General features: G+C 35.3%; 2 protein-coding genes across 9 annotated transcripts in view; both read right to left on the bottom strand.

The window, feature by feature from the left end:
• Nucleotides 1-728: 728 nt before the first annotated feature.
• Nucleotides 729-26,905, bottom strand: part of PAPOLA (poly(A) polymerase alpha) — a 46,440-nt gene continuing 20,263 nt past the window's right edge. The window contains exons 9-23 of one of the 8 annotated variants that reach the window (XR_012662344.1): nucleotides 26,677-26,815; nucleotides 25,177-25,249; nucleotides 23,555-23,675; nucleotides 22,539-22,623; nucleotides 17,909-17,962; nucleotides 17,016-17,135; nucleotides 15,277-15,386; nucleotides 12,442-12,563; nucleotides 10,676-10,818; nucleotides 8,927-9,027; nucleotides 7,138-7,358; nucleotides 6,687-6,752; nucleotides 5,024-5,095; nucleotides 4,765-4,866; nucleotides 729-2,884 (exon numbers count right to left, since the gene is read on the bottom strand). Coding sequence is in view for 6 of the 8 variants with exons in the window: in XM_075103863.1 (XP_074959964.1) it covers nucleotides 2,789-2,884; nucleotides 4,765-4,833; nucleotides 5,024-5,095; nucleotides 6,687-6,752; nucleotides 7,138-7,358; nucleotides 8,927-9,027; nucleotides 10,676-10,818; nucleotides 12,442-12,563; nucleotides 15,277-15,386; nucleotides 17,016-17,135; nucleotides 17,909-17,962; nucleotides 22,539-22,623; nucleotides 23,555-23,675; nucleotides 25,177-25,249; nucleotides 26,677-26,815 (1,592 nt within the window). In the remaining 2 variants the exon portion in view is untranslated. The remainder of the gene's footprint in view (nucleotides 2,885-4,764; nucleotides 4,867-5,023; nucleotides 5,096-6,686; nucleotides 6,753-7,137; nucleotides 7,359-8,926; nucleotides 9,028-10,675; nucleotides 10,819-12,441; nucleotides 12,564-15,276; nucleotides 15,387-17,015; nucleotides 17,136-17,908; nucleotides 17,963-22,538; nucleotides 22,624-23,554; nucleotides 23,676-25,176; nucleotides 25,250-26,676; nucleotides 26,816-26,905) is intronic. The other 7 variants (XR_012662345.1, XM_075103863.1, XM_075103865.1 and 4 more) reach the window with 7 other exon arrangements.
• AK7 (adenylate kinase 7) overlaps nucleotides 21,787-26,905 on the bottom strand; it is a 56,017-nt gene continuing 50,898 nt past the window's right edge. The window contains exons 26-29 of the mRNA XM_075103858.1: nucleotides 26,677-26,815; nucleotides 25,177-25,249; nucleotides 23,555-23,675; nucleotides 21,787-22,623 (exon numbers count right to left, since the gene is read on the bottom strand). The gene's annotated coding sequence lies outside the window, so the exon portion shown is untranslated. The remainder of the gene's footprint in view (nucleotides 22,624-23,554; nucleotides 23,676-25,176; nucleotides 25,250-26,676; nucleotides 26,816-26,905) is intronic.

Below are 26,905 nucleotides of genomic sequence, written 5' to 3'. Positions count from 1 at the left end.
CAGTGGCTTCAGCAGTTAAAGACGTTTTAGTCAAAAGGAGGCTACTTAAAGTTACTCACATTAAGCATTTGGAGGATCGGGCTCATGCTGATACAAAGATCAATCAAGTGATGCACAACTACTTGTACTTTTTACTTTTATTTCAGGGCAAGCTTAAACTATTTGACAAGAAGAGAAATAGTGCCATCTGCTGACATAAGAAATAGTCGCTTGCGAGAAAAGCAAGTGTTAAGATGCCAAAACTGTTACAGCTAATGTTTAAAAAAATGGAATTAAAACTTTTAAAGAAAATAGCATAGCCCCAAATTGTTTATGCACACATTTCTTCTAGTTTTGTCAGCTTGTAAGACTCGATTTTGAGATGGACTCCTAATCAGGAGACAAAGAATGGATGCTCTTAAAAGGGTTTTGTTTTGGGTTTTGGTTTTTGTTTGGTTCGTTGGTTTGGTTTTGGCTTTTTGGGGGTGGGGGGATGGGGAGAAATAAACTCAGTCCCCACCAAGCCACTGCACAATCCACAACCTTTCCCTCTAACAGACTAGAACTCAAAATCCTGCTGAGTATTAATTCCACTTCCTATATCTAACACTACGCTTATTTAGAGAACATTAATTTATGTACTATTTCTTTTAGGCCATACTGTATTTTCGTCTCACCAGAAAATTTAAGAGCTAAGTATGAATTGAGAGTAAAATCAATTTTGTACATTCAGAAAAATCAGACAACTATGGGATTGTGCTGTTTTTTATTGTGTTTTCAATGGAGAAATACATCATCTGTTTACAAAATAGCTCTTGAAAAATACAAGGAGTACAGAGACTATAAAACAAAGCAAACTCCAGTCATGAGACACTACGTACATCATGCGAAAGCAACAGTCTGATCTCCAGGTTATGAAAACTAGAATTAAAAAGTCACTATACAGAAAGGTTCCAAGTTTCCAGCTTGGCAAAACTTGGGTGCCGTTACATGAAACGTTTAATAAAATGAAAAAAATTTTCCGATGTGTAAACAAAATGACAAGACTAAATTTGTGCCTGGCAATTTCGATCTAAACTCCATAGCTACACAAAATACACAGACACCTTGTACACTTCAACTGTTAATATAACCTTCTTTGGGGGGTGGACGACAGCAGGCTGCACAGGGCAAGGAAAAGAGAAATGTTGTATACTAGACATCTTAGACAAATGGCAAAAAAACCCTTCAGTTACTGCACAGCCTAAGTAAAAGATAAGCTACACTCTGACTTTGGAGAATTAATTTAGAAGGATAAGGGGAAGAGTGTAAGTAATTTAATTTTAACATGAAAGATGCATGTGTAATAGGATGGAGCACAATGGGAGAAAAGAGTTCATAAAACATGCTAATCAAAGTATGGGAAGTATGATTTGACATCCCACATTTCAGACTGAAGTAATAGTAACATGAAGATTGTTATCTACATCTGGTATTACTGTTGGTATCCCTCATGTTCCTCAAATACTGCTGTTCCTTGCCATGAGAGATTCAGTTCTTTCAAAAGAAAAAGGTGTTACTTATCTTTTTGTGATAGGACTACAAGAACAAAAAATAGGAGTAAGAGAGCTTACTAGATGTCAAGTGCTTACTAGAAATATGATTTTTAAAAATTCATTGTTGTTCAGTATGTAAAACTATTTCTGATGAGCCATCTAAAAATAAAAAGGTTAAAATTCTTAGGGAAAAAACTTTTTGCCTTTATTTAAAATTTGAAGCTTTTAAATGCATACAGGACTTATGGAGTGTACAAAAATCATCTTATATTTAGCGATTCAAAGGCCATCAAGACAGGTGTTACATTTCACAGGCACGCAATATTTACTTAAACACTTTAGTCATGGGACAAAATTTTGAATTTGCGCCTACAGGCCACAAGGTATTACAATTAGGTAAGGGGCGGGGGGGAACCCAAATGAAGGTCTGGCTTGCTTTTATTTTGTATAACTAGCTATTGTTCTATATGGTGCATACAAGCTGCAAAACCACCCCCCAACTTTAAACGCAAAAACTTTTCCCAAGAAATAAAAGGATCGAAAAGGGAATAAGGAGTTTGAGTAGCTCAACGGAAAGTTTATTTGATGTTTGATTGCTGATCTGTATGCACTTTAAAACAACCCTATAAATAAAAGTAGACCACATCTTAATCACGTCCCACCGATGCCAAAACTTCCCAATTACTTCCTCAACATATCTTACAACCTCAAAGATTTGACATTTCATTTTAAAGGCTTACTGCTGCTTGATGGCAGTTGAACTAGATATACTAGACACTTTGTTTTCAATGTATAGTATATCCTAGAACGTCATCCAATTTGCAGATTACTACTATTGAAGAGATTCTTCAATAAAACAAAAGTGTATCGGCTGAAGATCTAAAATTAGTCACAGTCCAATAAAAAAGTACATAAAAGTGCATTTAAGGGATTCTTATGCCAGTTTTATCTCAATTTTGAAACAATGCATCAAACAAATTCAATCAGAATGTCAAATATGGCTACAAATAGTGTTCATGTTCTTAAAGGCAGTAATCCTTCGAAATATTTAATGCAACTGTTGCTAACACATTAATTGTACTCCTGGCTTCACATACTAACCTGGACTTCCAATCAAGTGGTGATTTTAGCCCAGAAAGGGAAGTGCACAAAATATACCTAAATCCATTTGCGATCATGTTCTAGTCTTGCACCCTCCGTTCTCCTTTTTTTCTAGCATTAGAAGACAACAGGTTGAGTTGGCAGATACTGTTTATGGACCCCTGAGGTTGTTTTTACCGGTTCAATCTCAATTTTATTGAATTCTTGATAACAGGAATAGGATTTGCAGGGAGAGCAGGGATATCTGAAAGGTCTGTACTGGGTGTTTTCTGAAAAGAGAAGAAGAAGCTTGGTTGTATTTTAACTTTGTAAACATCAAAATTAAAATATTGTAGTAACTGGCACTAACTTTCAAAAACACGATCTTTAGAAGAATTTTTAAGACTATAGCAAGGTAAGGATAACTACAAATTACAAATATAGACGCAGATATTTCCTTTGCCTACACAGTCATTAAGGAAAATTTGTACAAGAGTCTCTTTCATAGTACACGTTTCCTTTTTTGACAGCTGTAAGAAATTAGGAAGTGCTGCAGATAAAGCTGAGCTTACTAATAACCTGTATTATAATAAAACATAATATCTACATAAGGGTGCTTGATCTGTGACATCTACTATCTAATCTACGTCTTCAGTATTTAAAAATTCCTTTGAACAATTCAGTGTTAAGCCTCAGCCCCTTACAGATGAATGATGAAAAACTGTCCCCAGTGCAAGCATGTGTCTTCACACATTTATATTTCAGACTTTTTAAATAGTTCCTCACAGGTAAATTTCCAACTTTTCATAATGGTTTATATTTATATGGAAAACATATGAACTCTAGAACAGCACTGTATGACTGCATTAAGAATTTCACCTTGAAAATAATCTGAACACTTTTTTCTCACTTAAGCCTTAAAACCCATTCAGCAAAATCATATCTAAAGCCATATATGAAGGAAAACACAGAAAAGGAATACTCTCAAGATTCAGCATGATTCATTAATTTCTCACATGCTTTATAAGCCTCTATTGTTGGTTGGTTTGGTTTTTTTTGTTTGTTTGGGTTTTTTTTGTTTTTTTTTTTTAATTTTGAAGTGTTTCTCTTCCACTTCCACATATTTGACATCACAATGACCCAGTTGTTATGAATTACTTCCCATAATACATCAAAAATTATTTTGTTATAAACATTCAAAATTAATATAAGGTACATTTGATATATGGGGAAAATTGCATTAAAATGACTGCTCTTAATTGTTTTCTTAAAAAGAAATCAACCCAGTTAACAGTGACTGATAAGGTAGCAAAGCACAATGCAACAAGGACCCAGGGCAAAGCAGCTCTGACCTCCCACCTTCCCCCTGCCCGGTGCTGACTTGCAGTTTAACATGTTTCTATTTTCTGCAACATGAAGAACGTTTTAAACAAAGCCAACAAGAACACTGAAAAAATGACTGAAGAGGTCCACCATTCTTTTGCAGTTTCCAGATTACTTTTGCTAAAGTTACAACTACCCAATTTGTAAAAGCTACAAAGCTTTATATAATCGTCCCTCAACTATAAATGAAATAAACTTGGTGTTCTAAATGATCTAAAAATTTACCTGAAGCAGTCTAGAATGCCCATGTAACATCTACAGTTTTTGCCAAGCAATTTTAGTACCTTTATTCAGTACTGCTCAAATAGTTCAAGAAGTCCAATAATACATACCATTAATGCTATTGCAATATATCTTCATTTTCAATCAATACATTTACTGCACATCATTTGACGATTAAAGTGTGCATAAAATGCTTTGCAATAGTAAAACTTCAATCAGTAGAGCACTAAGACAAGCTTAAAAAGGCTAGTAAAGACAAAGATGCAGTCTCTAAAAGTGGTTACAAAATTAGGAACAAAATTTTAAGTGAATACCACAGAATTCTTAATGTCTTTTTCCAGTGCTCCTTACACTTATAATACCTGCAGTGAAGCAACACAGCTAGCTAATGAATTAATTACGTGTCTCTCTCATATCAAGTATCAGAATCTGAAGTTACATTTCAGACATTCTCAACCTCTACCAGAGTATCTTTGAGCAGTAGCTATTTAAAGCATTTCTTTCCTCGTTAGAAAGGATTATTCTGTGATGTGCAAAGCACAAAGGAATAAACTGAGCCCCTTACTTTGAAGGCACAATTCAGAAGAGCGAATCCAGCTTCGGTCAGTTTGTATGGCAAGCCATACATGTTTAGCTACAATGCACATTCAATAAGATCAATGACCATCTAAAACACAAAAATTGTGACAGTAACAACAAGCAGTTTTCCATACAATGGATTTATATTAAAAATTACACATTTATTAACATCTGGACTCATTTTAATGTCAAAGTTTTCACCACATATTAGCACACACACACAGAGGTGTTCTTAAAAACAGTACCTGAGGAGCTTGCAGAGTTGTCTGAAGAGTTTCTGTTTGAGAATTAACATTCACTTCTGTCTCAAGTTGCTCCTAAAAAAACCCCAAAAGACATCAACACAGTTATACCACTTCCAATTATGAAAAGATATTTATAAAGAACTATTAACCAGAATGCCTTAAGTTGTGCATATACAGCAAAAAGAAAAAAAAAGGCAAGTATTAATATTGCCCCATTGATACTCGTCCTTTTATAACACAGAAATCACCACATTAGAGATGTTTTGCTTATCAGGAATTTGACATCAACACAAGCTACACCACTTCTCAGTTGTCACTTGTTTAACCACTTAATGCCTTTTATACAGAATCCTATTGGAAAACTTACATGTCATTAAACTCATTAAAGACAAAATATAGTCCTGGTGAATTTGTTGCAAATTTAACTGCTTTTCCACTCCTTTCACCATTCTGCCAGAAAAATTTTCTTGCTAATTTCATGGGTTAAATCAGCTTTCTGGATGGACAGATGAATGTCAGTTTTTCAGATAAAACAGTGGGACTGCAAGGCTGAAGCAGGACAGTGGCAGTCTCATTTTAATGAAAACAGCCCGTTGAAATTGTACCATTTACTAAAACACATCCTAAAAAAGGCATGCATTTCAATGGCAAAAAAACCTATGTTTATGTTAATGAAAAAGTTTGTTCCTCCATTTCCTTCCATGCATATTAAGGACATAAGATTTAGAGGAGACTGACAAAAAAGCTAACAGGATTTCCTATGTCTTTTATAAAGATCTGTATCCAAGAGGATCTATTTTCAGTGTCAGGATTAAATGCTTACATGCATTTCTGCCTTCACCTGTCTTGAGTTCAAAGAGATTTCAAGGTGACTATACAACAAGATACAATTCCTCACTTAAGGGTGTAGAAACTATAAGTCAAAGTAACTTAAACATTTTAACAGATAATTTATCAGCCTATTTTTCAGAGTATTCCAAAGACAACAGAACATGCCTTATAAAAACTGTACACAGCAAGTGGAGAATTGCTCTCATAAGGCTGAACACAGACCTTCACCCCTTCTGTTCACCAATGAGCAGAAAAATTGGCACCTGAATTACAAGATCCCGGCGGGGCACACCTGAATCTTTAAGACCCAAAAAGGTATGCTGTAACTTCATGTAATAATTTCACTATCAGAAAAGATTTATTTACCTCCATTTAAAATTTTTCTTATCTAAAAAGTGACTAAGGTAGCACCTGGCTTCAAGATTCTCAGCCCAACATGCAAAAATTCCAATGGAATACATAGGACGACTGTTCTTTAGCTAAGTAAAACATACCGAGTTCAGGATGCAGGCAAAGCAAGGCATATAGACACATCCCTGACCTAACAAATTTAATTATTTATTTTCACTATTCATAATAGTGTGTGAATGACCAAAGAAATCAGTCGTATGTGACCATGGATTCAGACTCAGCTTTGCCTAGCAGCAGGTAAAGTGCTGCAATTGATTAATATTCATATATACACTGAAAAACAATATTCATTTTGACATCTTTACCAGAGAGTCTATAACATAACTAAAAACGCTCTTAGTCATTCCTAGAGGGAAACAGAGTAATTTCCACAAGAGTCCTGATTAATACACACAAAATTGTATGGTGTAGGCATAAATACCTTAGTTTCCATTTTTTCATGCTCATTCAAATCTATACAGCTAGTATCTTCACTTATCTCATCCTGCTGAAATGCAAACAAACCCAGAAAGTATTATAAATCATAAAAACATTTTTAAAAGTCAACAAGAAAATAAGGTTTTATAGTGTTTTTTAAAACAGATTTAGTTGTAAGGCTTAACATGTTATAATCTAACAAAAAAATTGTTTTTCAGACAAGATCTTAGAATCTCAGCATTTGTGCTAATGCAGTGCATGTATCACATAATGAATATCAGCATAATAAAAACCACTAACACTTAAGCAAGCTGAAAACATAATGCAGCAATGCAATCAGAGTAGGAAATATACACCCCCTTTAACAAAATATTTGGAACTTGGAATATGAGAATCAGCACAGATTAGTTAAAGTTTTGGACACTGTCATGGTATGAACTCAAAATCTCAAATACCTCTTCAATTTTCATTTTCTTGGGAGACTCTTCTTTATGGGGAGAAGATGTCCTTTTCACTGCTATGACAGGGCTAGGCATTTTTGTTGTAACATTTCCTGAAGTTCTTGGTGATTGATTTAATAGATACGCTGAGGAAACAACTCTAGAGATGGTAGGCTTTGGTGGTGGAGAAATGGCTGGTTGTGTGGCAGTTTGAGGAATGCTTTCATTTGAAGTACCTGTGGAAAAATAAATTGAAAAGCTTCAACAATATGAGTTGACACAACCATTTCAAGTTCAGTCACTGATATTTTTGGTCTCTACTCAAAACCAGTGGCATCAAGCAGGCATCAAGGAAGTGGTACAGTCAGTGGTATAAGCACCATGTTTGGAACAGTAGGTGTGCATACACAGCAGTTGAGTTTCAAGCTCATTCTGAGAGAGAATTCCTGTACCAGATATCGGGTGTAGCTGTGTCAGTGACACTCTGCTTGGTATAATTAACCCTGCTTAACAGCATGGTATACTAGCCCAGACAGAGCTCTGTGCTAATATAACTCTATTATTCTTGGTACCCAAAGAAGTCTTACTGTTTCTGTACTCAGCTGTATATATGCATTGCCAAAGACTGCCTTAAATCAAATCCAGGAACAATCTGATGCTCCCTTTGTCACTCAAACATGAAGTTTATCATTTCCCAGGCTCAGAGTACACAATGACAGATAGGAAATCATCACAGAGCACCAGATAAACATCTGACATTCCATACATCCTTTTGAAAAATGCTCCATATGACAAAGCTCTACCTCATCAATTGCCTACCTCAAACCAATCAGCAGACATAGGGAGATGCTCCGGGATGAGAGAAATTACAATGAGGAAATTTTTCATTAATAAGTATCAGGCAACTGCTTTTGACCAAAAACAAAAAACAAAACACACACAAAAAAAAAACCCACACAAAACAAAGAACGAACAACAACTGATATGCTTCCAAATCCAAAACACAGTCATGCCATTTAAGCTCCATTTAGTGCTCATGGACAAACATGCGCACAATGATGCAACTGTGACTTATGATAAAAAAAGACTCCACTGTCCCACATGTCAGATTGAAATAAGACATCTCATCCTGAAAGGCTAAGCAGTAGGTCCCCTTTTCCATCTATTTCTGACTTGTATACAGCTAAAGTTCCATCAAAAAAGAGTAGCTGACTCTAAGTGAACAGTTTCATCAGATGCCTTTGTTCTTTCACTAAAAACAATTTTTACATTTTTTAAGTATTATGTGAAAAGTGTACTTTTTTTCTTGTAGAAACTATGGAGGATAAAGTCACCACACAAAGTGGGAGCTATTTGAAAAGATGTTAGTAAGGAGCATCACAGTCTCTTTCATTCCTAGAATCAATTCATGTGGCACAGGTTACAGACAGTACAGAACTACCTTTTGTGTTTAACTATGAAGTGGATTAAAAAGAAATATAGAAATTGCTCTTCCAGCTTTAGGAAGTTTTTCCTCATTTGGCCAACTGACCTACAGACCTGCATCAGGTCATGGGAAAACTACTGCCATTGTGAATGGCAAATATAAATCCCTAAGAATAAAAGACTAAACAAACATCACAGCACAAAATACTGCACTGTGATTTCCTGAGTCCTGCAGAAATTAGTTAAATCTGTGTATCAAGGAGAACATGTTGTTACAGCATGTGTTAAATAAAGACCTCAAACTGGAAGAAAAACTGCTTTATAAACATTACAAAAAAAAAAAATCAGTAGAAACAATATACTATGCCATTTTCCTTACCCCCTGAGCTTTCACTGGAATTTAGTTGTGGCACAGTGACCTCAGAAGCCTGTATGTTGGTCACAGATGCTGCTGTTACAGCTGGCGCAGGACTGCTTCTGCTACAAAGAGAAAAATGACAAAATGCTGAACATTAGTGAAGCTATGGTGCCGTATGATCTGCCTTTCACCATGTCATATGGTCTCTTCCCTCAGGTCACTAGCAATAGAACGAGAGGAAACGGCTTCAAGCTGCATTAGGGGAGGTTTAGTTTGCATATTTGGAAAAATTTCTTAACTGAAAGAGTGGTCAGGCATTGGAACAGGCTGCCCAGAGAGGTAGCAGGGTTGCCACGCCATTCCTGGGGGTATTTAAAAGATGTGTAGATGTGACACTTCAGGGCATGGTTTAGGAGACATGGGAGTGTTGGGTTGATGCTTGGACTTGATGATCCTAGAGGTCTTTTCTAACCTTAATGATTCTATGATACTATATGCATGGCCAGTAACCATAGCTGATAGGATTTTACCTACGTTACAGAGTAGAACTTACAAAACTATGTCACAGCAAGAAGACAAAAGTGATCATTGGCAATCTACTATCAAACTTGAGCAATGGAAGCTATTCCAAATATTTAATCTGAATCACTTCAGAGAGTTTTTTAGGCCAGTAATAAGTTGCATTTTTAAAAAAAGGCAAAAATTAAGGCAACTTTCAGCAATTTGGCAATTAATTTGGCAATTAAGGCAAACAAGGTGCAGGGGAAACCACCACCACTAGCTTCCTGACGGACGGAGCAAAACCACCATAGAAGGACTAGAAGAGGAAGCTTGTTTTCAATCTACACACACCACCATGACTACTATTTTAGCCTGGACTTCCCAAGCAAAAGCCTGGGATTCCACAGGACAAAAATATTTGTTTTTTCATTTTCAAGAAATAGGGAAGCATTATGTGTCTAAAACCAACACAGGGCAATTTCGACTTCAAGTGTGCCATCCTAGATATCATAGGCTGGTTTTAACAGCATGGTCAGAGGCATCAACTACAGAAAATCATTTACCAAGGAAGACTAACTAAATGAGCACTTGTCAAAAGGAACAAGTTTAGAGAAGTATTTTTATCCTACAAAACATCCTATAATATACATCTAATACTGCACAATTGTAAGACTGGTGTTAACTTCTGTGTGTTGAACAGAAACATTAAGACTCTTGAAAGAAGAGAGAGTAGAATCCCATTTACTTAAGCAAACTGAAGTTTAGATAGGAAAGGAGTTAATACAGGAATTTAAGATTAAGATAAGCATTAATATGTACACTTTGAAAATACAATGCTTAATTTGCATAGATATCATCAGCAATAGCAGTAGCACTACTGATTTCCCAGACAGAAAGCCTGAACTTCTCTACTGCCTCACATTTTGATCCCAAACTCACATAACTCTCCCTTACTCTCACACCTCAATTTTCTGCTCACTACCTCTCACAGCCTCCTACCACAGTGCCCCCAAGTTTTTATATCACCTTGTTCTTCTAAGCATCTTTACCCAACTTTATAATTCTTCATCTGAAGTCCAATGCCATGCTCCCTATCCCTGAAATTTAGCCCTGCTCTAGTGCTCAAGCTGGAAGTAATATCTGCAGGCTCTAGCTTGGAACATCCACATTTTGATGACTCTAGTATCTCACACATGCAGTATTTGCTATGCTTTTGACACAAGTAATTCGGGAACAGAGAGCAGCAACAAGACTGAAAGTCTTCATTACCCCTGAGAACTTCCAGAACTGTTCAATGGACTCGTCTTCATAGCACTAGTAGGCGAAGGCACAGACGTGCTGTTATCACTGTCCATAGACAAGTCTAGGCTGCTGTCATTCAGAGCTGTCAGCCTGATCCCTTCTGTTGAATGCTGCAATCCATGGGAAAGAAAATTATTAAGGGCTTAAAAAGCAATGAAGATTCAAATCTCATAATATTTCAGTTATGCAAAATATTAGTTGTTACATTTGTGAAGAAAAAAAAAACAAGCGGTGATTTAACAGTGATGAGCTTCCACCATGGACTAAGCATGGATGCGTACCTTAAATGCAGTTACATTTAAGTATGTTTTTAGAAAGAAAAAAAAAACAAAAAACCAAAAACCTGAAAGTAGGAGCATTTGAAAATGCAAAACAAATGGACAATTTTCATATCCTTTTGCATGTAAATAATCCACTATCCTGTCACTACAAGCATTTACATTTTCACGTTCACAATTCAGGTACAGATTTGTGTGAACCAATGATGTTCAAAAACATAGGATAAACTGTTATTACCCTCAGTGACTGTATTTTCAGCTTTATTTCAAATTTCTTTGCTTTTGTGGGCTTATAGATACTGCTTTCATTAACTTTGAAGTAATACTGATGTACACCAAAACCACAATTAATACAAAGAATTTGTATTGAGACTGATTTCAACTTAGTGGAGAAGAAAAACCCTCATCTGACACAGTACTAAAGCGATGCTTTGCTTAATGTTTACATTGGCCTCTGAAACATATTACAAATGGATTTACACTTGGTTTCAATACAAGATTTCTCATTCTTTTTTTAAAAAAAGCAGTTAATATAAACCAGCTACAGTAAAAAGGTATGTTATTCAGATATACCTAAAAGAGAGTACGTAACAGTGGTGTAGCTACTCACAAAAACAAGCAAACCTGTATTGTTCTCATTAAACTAACACAAAGAAGCAGGGTTTTTTGAAATATAGACTAAATTGTTAAATTCTGTGTTCCAATCCCTTCTTCCTGCCTCCACTAGAAGTAAATCATATCCAACACGCCAGCTTAAAAATTTTCCAACCATTCTCATGGATGGCCACATAGATAGGCTACATATTGAGGGAGAAAATAAGCCTGGCTAGGGAATGGGCAACTTTCTGATGCCAAAACTGTCATTTAGATCTTTTATTCCTAATCAAAAGAGCATAAAATACCTAAAGTTGACAAGTTGCAGGTTGAAGAATAGTTTCCTTGAAATTATCCTCAGAAGTATTCAACCTTAGTTACAGCAACAAGACTACTATCCTGGATACAAAAAGGCAGCAACAAGTTCAACATTCTACTCTATTTGATGACTTCCAATTTTACATTTGGGAGACTTACAGGAAAATCTAAGAAATAACAACTTAAGAGGAAAATGCTGGAAATTGCAAGAATTGCTTGACTAATTGGTCTATTGGTGTTGTTACACTGTTTTTTACACTGTAATTACACTGTTCTAAATCTGTTTCGTTTAGGAAGGCCAACAAAATATGATACCGCAGCCAGACCTGAAGATACTATCGACATTGTTGATGTTGTGGGAAATCTTGCATTGTATTTAGTGCATCTAGCAATACAGCTACAGTCAAATGAGATCACATTGATTATACAGCTAAAACTAAGCTTTCAAAATGTGATTTCAGTTCTTTGACTAACAAATCCAAAAAGCTGAGGAATTATTTCTCCATGGCATTTTTATTGCTCTCAAATATTAGTCAAGTTTACCTTTTTCTTTTTCTGAAGCACGTGATTAGGTAACAGTTGATGAAGTTGCTTACGTTTCACATGCCTTGCAGCAATCTTCATATCCATCTCAAACATCTTGCTGTTTATTGCTTGCCTATAAACTACACAATTAGAATAACATTAAGACATATTGAAGCATTTTGCAAAGTCCACTTACTTGCCCAGGCAGAAACAATCTGTATTTCAGAACAATTTTTACCCTCACGAACAAGCATAGCGTTTCTGTGTTCTGGAGGAAGAAAGTGAACTGCCTACTATGCCAGCAATGATAGTACAAACACTAAAACATTACTTTGGAAACAGGTGACCTGTTTTACAAGAAAAATATCTTGGCAAGCACACAGTTCTCTAAACTATATTGTTAACAAGTTTGAACAGTAACAGCTCAGAAGTGAAATCTTCATTTCACCTCAAAGGGACTAAAGAGAGAAATAAGATTTCCTCATAAGAATTACTTTATATATATATAAAACAAGTTTGAAGAAAATAGATTCAGCTTTTGTTTATGCAGCTCCTATGACAAATGGGTTCTAATTCAGGAGTAGAATGCTCCTCTGCCGGCTAATATATTACAAATTGTTCTGGCAACTGAGATACCACTATGTATTACTACAAAAGTGATTTATGTTCATGTTTCTTCTGCTGTTCTGGGGTTTTGTTCTTGTTTTTGGGGGGCGTTTTGTTTTTAACTATAGCTACTATAATGAACTATTTCTCTTCACCTTAGAACATCTGCTTGTGGTGAGTCAGCATACTTAGTGCTAGTAAAGTAACTACACTGCAACCCAACACGTTGGGTTCGAGCAAAAAAAGAAAATTTTGGTTTTTTCACAACTGACTTTCTGTACATTGTTAACAGACCTGTGGCAGACATACGAATAAAAAACGTTCTGTAAATCTTAAATGCAAAAACTTAAGAGGTATCTCCCTTATTCACTACTATACAAATGTTACAGAATCTCATAGAATAGGCTGTGAACGTGTCATTAAAATGCTGTTAAGAGACAAAGAGCTCAATGAATATTGCATATTAAAGAGCCTACTACACTAATTCTGGGTATTGAAGAAGCTCATAAAGCCTCTGTGTAAAGATTATACAAGTTACAGTTAAGGTAGGGGCACGTTCAGGAAAGCCAGACATGGTTAAAGCATTCCATGTTCCTGACATTAAGTATTACCAAAGTTTCAATACAAGGAAAACCTAGCCCACTGCTAACGGCTCTCTTCATCCCCACCGCTCTCACTGAAAAGCAAGCTATTCCCTAATTTCATTCTTGAAAATGCACTGGTAGTTTTGATAAAATCTTAGGATCTATTCCAAAAGACAAGGCAAACAGATGTTTTCAGGATGGATTAGAAACAAGGAAGCCAGACCCACATTAATTTGAGATGACAAAGAAACACACAACACACACACAGAAATTGTTTGCTAGTTGGTTACCTTTGGAAGTGTATTTACAAATTGAACAGAAAACTATGCATCACAGTCTACAATGATTTTGATTAAAATCTGAAATTTGTCTAAATATACACAGTTTTAAATGAGGTAGAATTTAAAGTAGTGCAAGTAAATCAGATTCAAAAATCATAAGGGCAAGTTTTAGTATTTTTGAATCAAAAGTCTCTGACAAATGCACTATTGAAATATCTGTTTATAAGCAGCAGAAGACCTGAGAAACTAATTCATAGATTCCTTTACTCCTTCACACCAGCAGACAAGCTATTATGCCTTTTCTAAATTCTCAAAATTTAGGATGTGTCTATATAGTTTGACCTTCACTACTTATAATCAAAAGGAATATTCCACCTCTCGAGAAAATAAAAATCCCTTTGACTAAAAAAGGCAGATATATATACACACACACACATCCCTCATTGCAGCCATATATAACAATTAACAATTTTCAAACCTTGGCATGAATTAAAAATGTGTATATATATATTTCTATTATATTCACTCATATACCCACACTAGGTAGGTGGGGGGGTGGAGGAAGATAGGGGCATACCATTTCCTTGCTTCCAGTCTTACTGAGTCTTAGAAATCCTGAGACCAGGGTTGCATTAGATAGCGCTTGAACCTATTCCTTTAACTCTGTAAACATGTAATACTTGAGCTTTAACTGTCATTTCTTTAAAAAAACAAGATATTGCAAATCTATTAAGTCTGTCAAAGGTGCTGTTCCTTTCTTAGACTCTGGAGAATCACACTCTTCAGCTGTTACCAATTCTTTCCTTACAAATTTCCTATGCATGTTCTAAATTATTTTCACAAATCAAAAAGTAAACATCGGAGAAATTCAGAAAGGTTTCTTGCACCAAGTGTTGGACATGAAAGTAAAGGTTACTGAACCAACTAGCTAGTATGAAACACCATGGAATAAAAGGCATTTTGTTCTAGAGTCTACTAGATACTCAGCGTTAATCCACTGATAAATTCAGTTTCAGCAAATAATAAAAATATTTAACCTATACACATTGTCAAAATGAGGTTAGGCTCGGTAGTTTGCATATGACAACTGATTTGTCTGTCTAATAAAGATCACAATATAGTGTACTATGGTTAGTGAGATCTGAAAGATGTGTGCACCATTTTAATCAGCTTTAATGAAAACAAACTGAAAACTATTAGTCTGAATCGTCCAGAAGCATTAACTCATTAAACTGTATTTCATTAAATAACACAACTCCTTGCTGAATCCTTCTATTCTATGTCTAGATAGAATTCCACTATTGAAACAGACTACATTATGAACAAAAGACAAAAGCTTCAACAAGTTTATTAATACCAGAACATCTGAAAGCGACACTCACCTGTGTCTGTAAAAGACTGAATGTCATAGGTAAGATCAACACTTAAATTTTCAGAATTTTCAGTTTTCTTAAACACCAGCCCAATCACCCACATTGTTCGGTATTCTTCCCTGGAAAATTTATACAAAACAGCCATATAATACTGACAGAAGAACTGAATAATAAGTTATCTGCTGCAATAGACAGTTGTACATTTTAGCTCCACTACCAATGGGGAGCTCGTCACAGAAACGCAAAAACCAAAGCTGGCATAATGACATGCCCTTTTCATTTGCAATGCAAGAAAAGTCATGAAACACTGACATATCTATCTCCAGCAAACTTAATAAGCTAAGAGCATCAGTAGATTACTTCCGTATAGATTCTCTCATTTTCAGGAGTTACAACTAGCCATCACCACTGTAAAGGAAACAGATTTAAAAGGAGATGGCAGATTTTCAGTGCCTGACCCTGAAAGTACTTAGAAGCTTCTCCCTGACTAAACAACTTCCATTTTCCCACTTAAACTTGTCTTCAACTCTCAGATTTCTTAGCTGTAACTGACCATACAAAGTAGAGTTTTCAGGTAAGAAAAGCCTCCCTTTGACAGCTCACCTTCACCTAATATACATAGAAGATGAACTATTACATTCTATTAAAGAATATAGTTAACACTTGTATAGCAGCTCAAAACATTTAATGGTTTAATTCAAATGTATTTTCCCTGTTAGACTATTTCAGAAAAAATAAATTTAGGCAGGCAGGTGAAAGAACATACAATGTGTACATTGGGAAAATGACCTTTCCTAAAAGCATTGCCCACACACATCAAGTCTTCTACAATAAGAGCTATTCAGAGCCTGTGATTATGCAGGCAGTTGTAGCTGTATTTACCCAGTAAAATGGTGCTGAAGAGGTACTGCCTGCTTTTGTCCCATTTCACTTGGAACATATATATAATTTATGTACATTTTAAAAAGTAGCACCATACTGTCACTTGAAGCAGTTGATGTCTGGAAAAGGCTGTGCGGAAGATAAACAAGGCTTTTCACATATTCCCAGTGAAGACAAAAATTTCTTCCCCGTTCTCACACTTCACACAAAAATATGATTTCTTACAAGTTAGTTATAACACTATCTAGAAATAAAGTCTTAAAAGTTTTTAGCCCACACACCTGCAATCATTGTTTTGAGTGGGAGAAGAGGAGGAAGCAGAGGGGGGAAGGACTTGAAAACCAAATAATTCTAAACAATTTGAAGAGCTTGCTATTGTTTCCACATCCCGAGGAATTCTAACATCAGCCATTACCAAGTTTAAGTGATACACATCCCAACTGCTGAATTTAGTAACATTAAATGAACATAGTTACTCAAGATTTTTGTTCTACTTTGCCTGATGTTCTGCTGAATTCTCAGTGCTACCTCATAATTAAAACTGTCTTACCAACTGATGCTAGATGCTCAGAGGCGCTAAGTAGCAGTAGCTAGCACTGATTATTGGCAAGAAATTATGAAATTAATAGTTATTAACAAAAATATATTCTTTCCTTAAATTTATTTTCTGGCTTAGAAACATTCTTATACAGAAAAAAAGTATCTACTTTTACAAATTCTACTTGAGAAGAGCTTAAAACCGTTTGCCTTTAGATGCTGTCATTAAATATTAATCCATTTAAGATTCTATAAAAATGCTACTTCACTTATTAATGAATCAGTATTTTAGCTAAGTAAGTTCCTCATGAAAAAACGGTTTTGCTTACTTGTCAGGATTCTCCTTGGGTGCTGGGAATGACTGTGGATTCACATGGGCCAGCGTAATGAATTCATTCTTCTCCAGGTTTCCAACTAGAATACGGATTTTTGATTCCACCAAGCCCACCCTGCACAGATGTCATTTATTAGCAAGTTCTCATTAATACAAAATAATAGAAGTATCTAACATCATGTATCAGGATAAGATCCTGATACTTCTCCTTACACTAATACTTGAGACTACAAATGAATAGTGCACTATACAGGACAGATTAATTCAGATCAATAAACCAAGTGAATGCGTTCAAAAACTAATGCAAGGGAAGATTAAGAATGCCCTGAAGCTCTCATTATGGCCTCATTTTACAAATGGAATTAAATAGCAAGACATTACACACCAAGTAAAAGGCAGTCAGCAAGAAAATTCCTATGTATTTTTCCAATATTCTTTTGGATTCAGATGATGAATTTTGAAGTTGAAGATACTCCCAATACCTGACAATCTTAAAACCTCTCTAATAAAGAGAGCAGAAACGAGGCATTTTTGTTTTGAGAAAAAAACATTTGGAGAGGTTGAAAACATACCTCCTCATGCTGCTTATTAAAAAAGGGCATAAGTCTTAAGAAATTAAGATTTGTAAAGTGAACCTGACAGTGCTGTAAAGAAGCAAAATGCAAGCAACAGCCTTTGCTCCCTGGTTCTTCATTTTTACTGTTTTTCAGAAGGGTACCATCTTCATCCAGTTAATTTTGAAACACTGAAGGTCCAATTTATTTCAGTAAAAAAATACCAAATACTCTAGATAATCCCTTGCATCCAAAGTTGACAGGTTTTGGGGTTTTTTGTTTTTGTTGTTTGGTGGTTTTTGTTTTTCTTTTAAATAGCAAGCATTATACTCACCATTCTAGTCGCTGTTTTTCTGTCGGTGCGCTTGCTAGAAGTACAATATAATGCCTTTGGAGATAAAGACAATATGCTATTCTATTTATATTTCTAAAACTAGACATTCAAACCTTAATATTACAACTTTGCAATAAGTTCCACATTGTAAACTACAAATTATTAGCTTAAGTATACACCTTATAATAAAATTGAGCATTAAAGCAGACAAAGGGACTATGTCCCCCAAGCATGTGACCAATGGACTTGAAACATTTCAGATTTTAGGGACATTTGCAGCTATACTTTAATAGCAGTAGCCTTAATAAAAGGCTAGGAATGTAGTGCTACTTGAAAAACAGTAGAGATATGTCAATACCTAATGAGATCAGGGATTTAACTGACTACTAGAGATTCCTTGCAAGTAAAAACAATTTTCACAACCATCTATACCGGTCAGTTGTCTTAGTTGCAATATTGTTTCCAAATAGTTAGAAGTGGTTAGCACACATGCATTCGTTCAAAGTCAAAAATAACACTATCAAATGTAGTTTAAAAATTTTTATATCTGCATTTTAGAATCGTCTGAAAACACTTATCTGAAACTTCACATGGAATGTTTCCTCTGATGATAATTCTTAAGCTCTCAATTATATTCCAGGATAATCAATGTATACCCACTGTAAGCGAATTTCAGAGAAACAGTATACAAAGCAAGAATGGTATTTTAAACAAAGAAGCCCAAAGGACAGTGGAATGGGAGGGGATTGCTTTTAACCCGAGTTCATAATGAGGGAGGTTGGGGAACCCTACATGTCTACAGTCAGGTCTTTTCAGAAGTTTAGCTGGGAAGTTTAACATCCTACGTCATCCTACTTGGCGTTACTCTATACCGATATGGTTTATTTAGGTATCTTCAGAGCAGGATTTAAAGAACAGTGGAAATACTAGGGATTAGACCCCAGTACACGTGCCTCATAGAAAAGAACGCAAGGTCAATGACGGTGAAAATCTATGGTGCAAAGAGCCCTCTGATGCTACAGGCCTTCAAACCACACTGGTAAATAAAAATCAACATATCAAATCAGTATCTACATGTTTCTGTACTTATCTTTAGGTGGCAAGAGAAAAAACCTGCTAAATGCTCTAGTCCTTTGAATTCAGTCAGAAAACGTCAATGAAATAAGAGGCCTGGAAAATAAAGATTTGGAGAAACTTCTTCCCCCTTCCGAACAAGGCTTTTTATATACTGTTTTCTTTTGCATTTTGGCAGTATTAACTGCTTCATACAAAAAATGTTAAGGAGTTTTTCCTGCTATACTGAAATCCTCATTTTAGTTACTTGTAGGATACCATGACTTAATCATTTATATTCCTAAAACCAAAAAAGAGAATAAGGGTCCTTTATTCGAATCCTGTATGAGAAGTTGCCAATTTCTAATATCAATTTCTAAGAAGCACTAGATATGCAACCATCATCCCTAAGATTCCTACATCATACGTACCACAGACACTTCCACTTTAGTACGAAAGACAACGTAAGCTTCTTGTTTTTAACTATGTACGAACTGAAGACCACAAATACAAAATCTGCAAGTATCTGAACTCATTTTCCAGTCACTTATTAAAAGCAGCTTTTTGAAAAAACTTCTGAAGAACTATTTTTTTAAAAAATATGGCTATGTCTAAAAGCATCAAGTAGCTGGTGAGCACCCAGAAAAAAACCCCTAAGCCTTATTTACGAAAATATGTATAATGATAAGCTATTTTTCCTCAGATAGTGCTAGCTCCTAGCTGAAAAAGGAAAAGATGCAATTTCTAGTGCCCCACCCCCAACTGTTAAACTGCACTGAGAAGGAATTAGTCACTGGAAATCTGCTATTGCCATTTTCAGCAAAACTTAAATAGCACAAGCTGCTAAAAATTAAGACATACTTAGTTCTAGACCCAAGGTCTCACTGCTAAATTTCACAAAGACAAGATTTGTTATCAGTTCTTCATTCTTAATCACAAAGAATGCATCTAATTCAGAAGTATCCATTAGTTCATGGTCAAGAAAAGAAATCCCAAAGTTAAGGTTCTACCTCTCAAGGGTGATTTTTAGATGCAGGGTATTATTTTGGAGTATATCGGCTTGGTCTTTTTCTGGTAGTGGTTTGGGTTTTTTTTAATTTTTATTTTATTTAGTGGTTGGTTTGGGTGGTGTTTTTTTAAGGAACTGGTGCTGTTTCTCTCCCACTGTCTATCAGCATGTTGCTTCATAAAAACAACCTAATGTAGATATTATGGAATTGTCTTACACCATTAACACCTGTACCTACAAAAAAACCAAAGTACTTTTAAGAGTCATACTACTTTTGGAAAAAATTGAGAACAGCTGAACTTGTTCACTGCAATTTTTCTTTATTAAGCTGTCCAGGATATACACTTTAAGTTATCCAGTGCTTTATCTTAAGTACTATCAAGGCAAGCATTCAAAGTACCTTTTTAAAAGGTATGTTTATATTCTATTTATAGCAGGATATTGTCTGTATAACAGAATATGCTAGAGCTCATTAGTTATTGCTCTCATGACCATACTGCCCTCTTGGTTTTAAACTATAATGATTTCATTCTCGTGTAACACTTCACATTCATGTTATATCCACTGGAAATTATTCTTGTCATTTCCCTGTAAAACACCATATCCAGCAAGTGACTGTTCTTTGTTGTTTCCCTCCCATCTGAAAAACTTAGTTACATGAAGGGCAGATAACACATGCTGTAACTCCCTAACTCCAAGCAATTGTTGACATTTTAAAAATAAAATAAAACCAGATTTCCCCATTTTTCCAATTTCTAATCTGCTCCTGCCACGCAGGAATGCAATAGACTCCAGATTTCCTTAGTCACACATCACTGAAGTGTGTTCATTTTAAAGACAGCTAAAAAGTGAAGAGTGTTTACAATCAACATAGATGTTTAGCAAGTAATTGCCACTGAGAGTGATACAGATACCTAAAGCTATGCTTTCAGAGAAGGAAAATTTTTAGAAGTATGTCTCAGAGCAAGGATCAGATCTCTTATCTGGAAGAGTACTACACACTGTTTTGCATTTCAGCAGGAACAAGTCATGGCACCTACAATTTAAAGAGGAGAGTGTGAAGAGGGGAATAAATCCGAAACATCTACCTTTTGGATGGAGATTTGACCAACAGAACCACATTTACTGCATACTGATGACTGAATATGAATTTATTTCATAAAGGTTACTAACCAAAGCTCTAAACTTAAGGTAAAACAGATAAAATCTTGGGTAATTTAATTTAAAGCAAGCTCCATAATACCATTCCACAGTTCAAAAAATAATTAAAGCAAAGATATTTTATGCAAAACATACAAAACCTGGATATTTAATGTTGGCAAAAGAAGCTTTTATTGCTAAACTGACAAAACTTCTAACGTTGGTACAGAAAATACTATATTAAAATAGGTATTATTTCAAATGACATTTACTGTTCCCTATTTTTTCCTAGTTTTGAAAGAAACAGAAAATGTACTAGGGAACTTATTAGCAACCTCTTGAGCAGAAACTGATTTGTCTGTGGCCCACTTTTAACTTCAAAAAATAACATAATTTTACAGTACTCTCAAGTGTTTTCAAACTTAACCTCAAAGGTACAACACAAAAGCCATCCAAACATTTTAAAGCTTTTATCATGCAAAAGATAGAAACAAAACACAGACACATTATGAAGGTCATAAGTCTCTTTTAATGGGGGAACTGTATATTTCAATCTTGTTTAGATTAGTACATAACCAACCATCCACCCAACACAGAAACAAGTGTAAAATATTTGCTCTTGATTCAAGAAAAATGGGTCTCCAATTTCAACTGAGGGCAAAGAAGATGTAGTCCGTATTTTAATAATCCATATTTATTATAAAAATACAACTTTCAGCAAGTCCATATACATTTAACAAGCTTCTGCCCCACAATCGTATTACTAGAAACCCTAAAAATGTGAAGTGTGAACTTCAGTATTTCCCCTCAAGACATTACAAAATTAGAGAAGCTAGGTGTAAAAGAGTATTAATAAAGAGCCAAAAGCCTTAAGCTTTAATGAAAAAAGTCTAGTAATACCTAGTACATCTGGCAGTTAGTCAACACAATTGCAAAAATATCTTTTATTGTCAGAGTGAACTGCTGACTATATTGACAGAAGAACACACAGTTTCAAGTACGTATTCATCTTAAATATTGACCTTCAGAATTAGTTCATTTAATATCTTGTTTCCTGGGAGGCAAGACCCATTTTTAGAATGCTTACTGACACCACTAAAGAACATTTCTGTTAGTCAAACCAGCTGATATGTCTTCAATTTTATTGGTGGCATACCAATCATAGTTAACAGGTGACACTAAATATCTGGTCAGGGACTAACAGGTTTCTGAAATACTTTTTTGTCTGTAGCGTGTATCTGAAGAAATTATTCATTTTCTAAGAGAAAGGTCAATAGTGCATTCAATCCCCCTCTGTATAGAAAAGTCCTAACAAAACACTTTTTGGAAGTCTAACGTAAGTATATTTAAGATCCTGTGCTACAGAGCATCATTAGATATTTTAACTGATAAAACTTAAAATATTCTGCCATGCCATAAAATACATACTTGTACTTTTGAAAGAAGTTTGGAGCTTCAAAAAGTTTGGACCACTCTGCCTTACTCAGCAAAATTTCATCTGTGATAGCAAGACCTAAATTATAAAAAAACATTTAAATCTTTTTTTTTAAATCAGTTTAGTACCCAGAGTAAAAACAGCTTATTAACTTAGCAGAGGTTACTACAAATTATTTCCCCCCTTCAAATTAAAATTAATTTATCAACAAGCTTTATACTCCAGCCATACCTTAAGTGGTCATTAGTTATACAAATCATATTAATAAGAACCTCAATAAAATGTTTATAAATGTATGTTAATTGATTAGACTGGTGATTTCACGTATTTTTGCTTTGCAGTGTAACGCAGTTCAACTTAATATTTTGTGCATGCCACAGTAACTACTCAGTAAAGAAGATAGATATATTTTTCCTTCCAGTACCTGAATCATCTCTTGTGCAAGGCATTGTAAAATACAGCAAAGAAACAGTGAGACAATAAGCTACTGCTCTGCATGAGAACGTTATTGGTAGTTGCTCTCTGCATCCAGTCTACTCCTTGCTTTGATAATATCTTCTCTTATGCGCTATAATTATTATTAGATTACCAGGGTAAATCTAGAGGACTCATCTCTGAGCAAGTATACTGTCTTATATTAGGCCTAGAAACAGCCATCAAGTGGCATTACGACACTAATCTTCCATGTGGCATGACACAATCTTAAGCCATTGAAACAAACAAAAGAAGATACTGTACTGTTAATTCTCATTTTCAGAGTGCCAGGCATTCTAATTAATTACCCTCAGTTTCTAATAGTGAAGGACAGATCTGCAGAAGTCTTTACTGAATTTGGAACTTTAAGCCACACAAGCATAACAGGCCAAGTTCCACCTCCCTCAGAAGACAGTCTCATGTCAGTAAGCTGTTTAACATCCTCCCACCCCACCCCTCACAAAGCATAGCCACAATGGAACTGTTTTAAATCCATCTGAAAACATTTATATAGAGAGCATAAGATAATACTTACCTTGTTTAAACTCCTCAACCATGACCATCCGTGTGGAAACGGACACATTGTAGGTAGAGTTCTGCTGTGGGTATGCTGGTGTAATTATAGGCATAAGATGGTACCTATCACTGGGGTTTACCTATATATAACAACAGCCAATCAGTTTTCTTCAAGCATATACATGAGTTAACAAATTTGGATTTCTCCCTTTACTACAACCAAGTCTTAAGTTCTAAGAGACCTTAGCTTGCAGACCAAGTAAATTTACTAACAGTTCAGCGAAAGTTTAGAGAACAAGGATAACACTTTCACAAAGGACGTCATTCTGAACCACAGTGATGTGGGAGGGCTGTAACCTGTCAGCACATCAAGATCAAGTTGCAGTCCCTACTAAGTCCAGAAACACCAACTGAACCGAACAATATCTCTCCTTAATAGAAATTAGCTTGTGATCACGTCAAAACAAGGATACCTTATCACATGAGCACCTTCAGAAGAATGACTGTCTTCAGACCTTGTGAAAAATATTTTATACTTTATTTCTGTAACACTACTGAAAAATAGAGAGCCAGCTTAAGATGAGAGGCTCTAGGCAACCTGATAGAAGCATCACTTGTGTTAACGTATCTTTTATTAAACAGCACACAGGGAAACAAAAGAATGGACAAGAGACACACACACAAAGTACATCTAAAACAGCATTAGGGTAGCAATCTTGTAGATGGTAAATTAAAAGATAAAACCCTGTCATTAACTTACCCCACTTTGCTTAGCTACTACAACGCAGACAGTTCCCATCACACACTACCCTCAAACCCCCTATTCCCAGGAATAACAGTAAGACTCAAGAACACTTTATCAACTGTCTCACATTATTTAAACGTGGACTTTTGTCAACCAGAAAAAACAGGTTTGAAGTACAAAAGGGCATACAACTCAGCCTCTGGTGCTTACACCATTCACCAAAAAAAAGATTAGTTGAACACCAACTATTCTAAAATTGACAAAACAGCATTGAACACATTCACGCTGTGCTCTACTGAAACCTCAGAATGTGAGCTGTGCATCTGCTGCAAGCTGTTTCATTGATTGCCTGAAGGACATTAATGTCCAATGTCCTTAATGTAAGTGCTACAAAGTTGGAGATCAAATATTGAAAATAACATACAAAACAACTTGAAATCTTTAAGTTACGATCTTCTTTGGTCCAAGCTGAAAAGACACATCACTACAACTATATGGATCCGAACCTATCCAGCTGTGGCTGTTGCACTGAAGTAAATTCAATATACTTGCAAAAGTAACAGGTTTTAAGTCAGAGGCAAAGCATTTTAAGATAAGCAGTTTTTCAAAAATGCATTGCTTTAAGGTGTGTGTCTAATTACACTGAATATTTATTAGGATTGTTTACTGCAAAAGTTGGGAGTCAAAAGTACATTGCTCAGCAAGTGTGCTTCAAGCCGTCAGTTTAGAAAATTAAGCTTGTTCCACGCTCAGGAGAACTAGAGGTTACTTACAAAGATGTCATAATACCAAAATATTTAAGTTTAATAAACCCAAAGTGAAGTTCAACTAGGATTCTTCAAGCAACTGAATTTATTGCACAGTGTGACTTATAGGGGAAAAAATAATACACTAACCCTTGGGTCCCATACAGGCAAATTAAGATTGCATTCTTCTGGCTGTTTCAATAGCACTGGATTTGGCCATTCCCTGTTCAAAAAGATTGTAGCACTGAATAAGACTATTGGATATAACCATGTATGTTCAACAAACAATACTTTTGAATGCCATTCTTCTTAACTCTGCTCTCAAGGTAAAGCATCATTTCCTCAAGACTACACTGGTCTAACTGGGGTTGTTTAAATAAGCTGTATTGCTGTACTATGATACAGCTGTAATTAGCTTCTCCAGGGCATCAGAACAATGAATTTTCTGTAGTCTTGGAGCTTTATAATCACTGGTTTTGGTAACTAAAGTAAACTCGTCTAAATTCTTCTTGAAATATACCTATCGAAGAAGATGGACCCAATGTCAATCTTCATAGAGGAATTTCAAGCTAGCTGTTTCATGAATTACAAAAACAGCCAGCATGATTATAGCAACATTACAAAACATATGTATTTTTTTAAAATTCCGATCAAGAAAAAAACATGCTGAATGAAACAACAAAAAGTAACACTTCTTTTCTTCAAGTTGTCTCTACTCCCACAAGTAAGTTATCTCCTTATAAAGAGTAGAAGTCAGTTAATCTCTTGATATTTGTACATTAATGCTCCTATGCTATCCACATATAAAGTGGACAGCAGTGTAAGGAACACATTCAGCAGGTTTTGCAACTAATTTTCCTCTGTTAGCTATGTGTGGCTATAACACCTGTGGATCCAAGACAGTGAAACTGTGGAAGTTATCTTCACATTAAGGAAAGACACTATACTTGAAGTAAAGCTTGTACAACTTGGTACAATGACTCTTAAAAACTGTCAATTTCTCATGAAGAATATAGGTAGCCAGGCATTCTCTTCCCAAAAAAGAGCATTCATTTGTAATCTACAAAGTACACTTTTGCCCCATCCATTCTAAATTTACTCAGAACATTCCCATTGTTCCCAGAGTTATTTAAACCATCCTTTGAAACTAACTAGCTCAGGAGTATGAAGCCATATGTCGTTCCAAAACACCTTCCTCTCCAGACTGAACATGATTAAAAAAAAAAAAAAAACAACACACACACTTTTGCCACTGGTTCACCTAAACTGCATTTAAGCTATGTGCCTGAACCAGATATTAGCAGGCCTCCTTTTCCCATTATCTCAGTACCCGAATGTTCAAAGGCTAACTTTTGGGGTGTTTGCTTTTATTTAGCACTATATAAGTATTTTACCTGAAGAGTAATGTTGAGTTACAACAAATACCTAATAAAATTTTATTTAAGAACTGGGTGGTTTGGTATACTTTAAGAACAAGACATGTTGGATGACATTAAAAACTCAAGCTAACAAATTCCTGGCAGCAAGAGCAATGCTTATAACTACCATGGTAATCTGTAACATCTGAAAATGATACCATAAAAACAGGACTAAAATTTAGTGTCTACAAACAATTTTATTTTAGCGTAATCTAAATTTAAAAAAACATACCATTTAGAAAATACCAAGAAAAATTTATGTACAAGAGTTGATGCTATTGCATTTGGATAAAGCTGGCAAGTTCTTGCTACGAGCATAGCCCAGGAAACTCCGCCAAGGAAACCTAGTATATTGGAATAGATGTTGTGGCCTGTGGATTGAGAAGGAAAGAGACAAAAAGGAGAGAGTTATCAGCAACTGTAAGAGTTAACGAAAACTCCACAAGTTTTGGAATATAACT

This window comes from Phalacrocorax aristotelis, chromosome 9 (genome assembly GCF_949628215.1).
Source record: "Phalacrocorax aristotelis chromosome 9, bGulAri2.1, whole genome shotgun sequence".
NCBI lineage: Eukaryota > Metazoa > Chordata > Aves > Suliformes > Phalacrocoracidae > Phalacrocorax > Phalacrocorax aristotelis.
The sequence above is the reverse complement of the archived record's forward strand: the minus strand, read 5'-3'. Positions and strand labels throughout refer to the sequence as shown.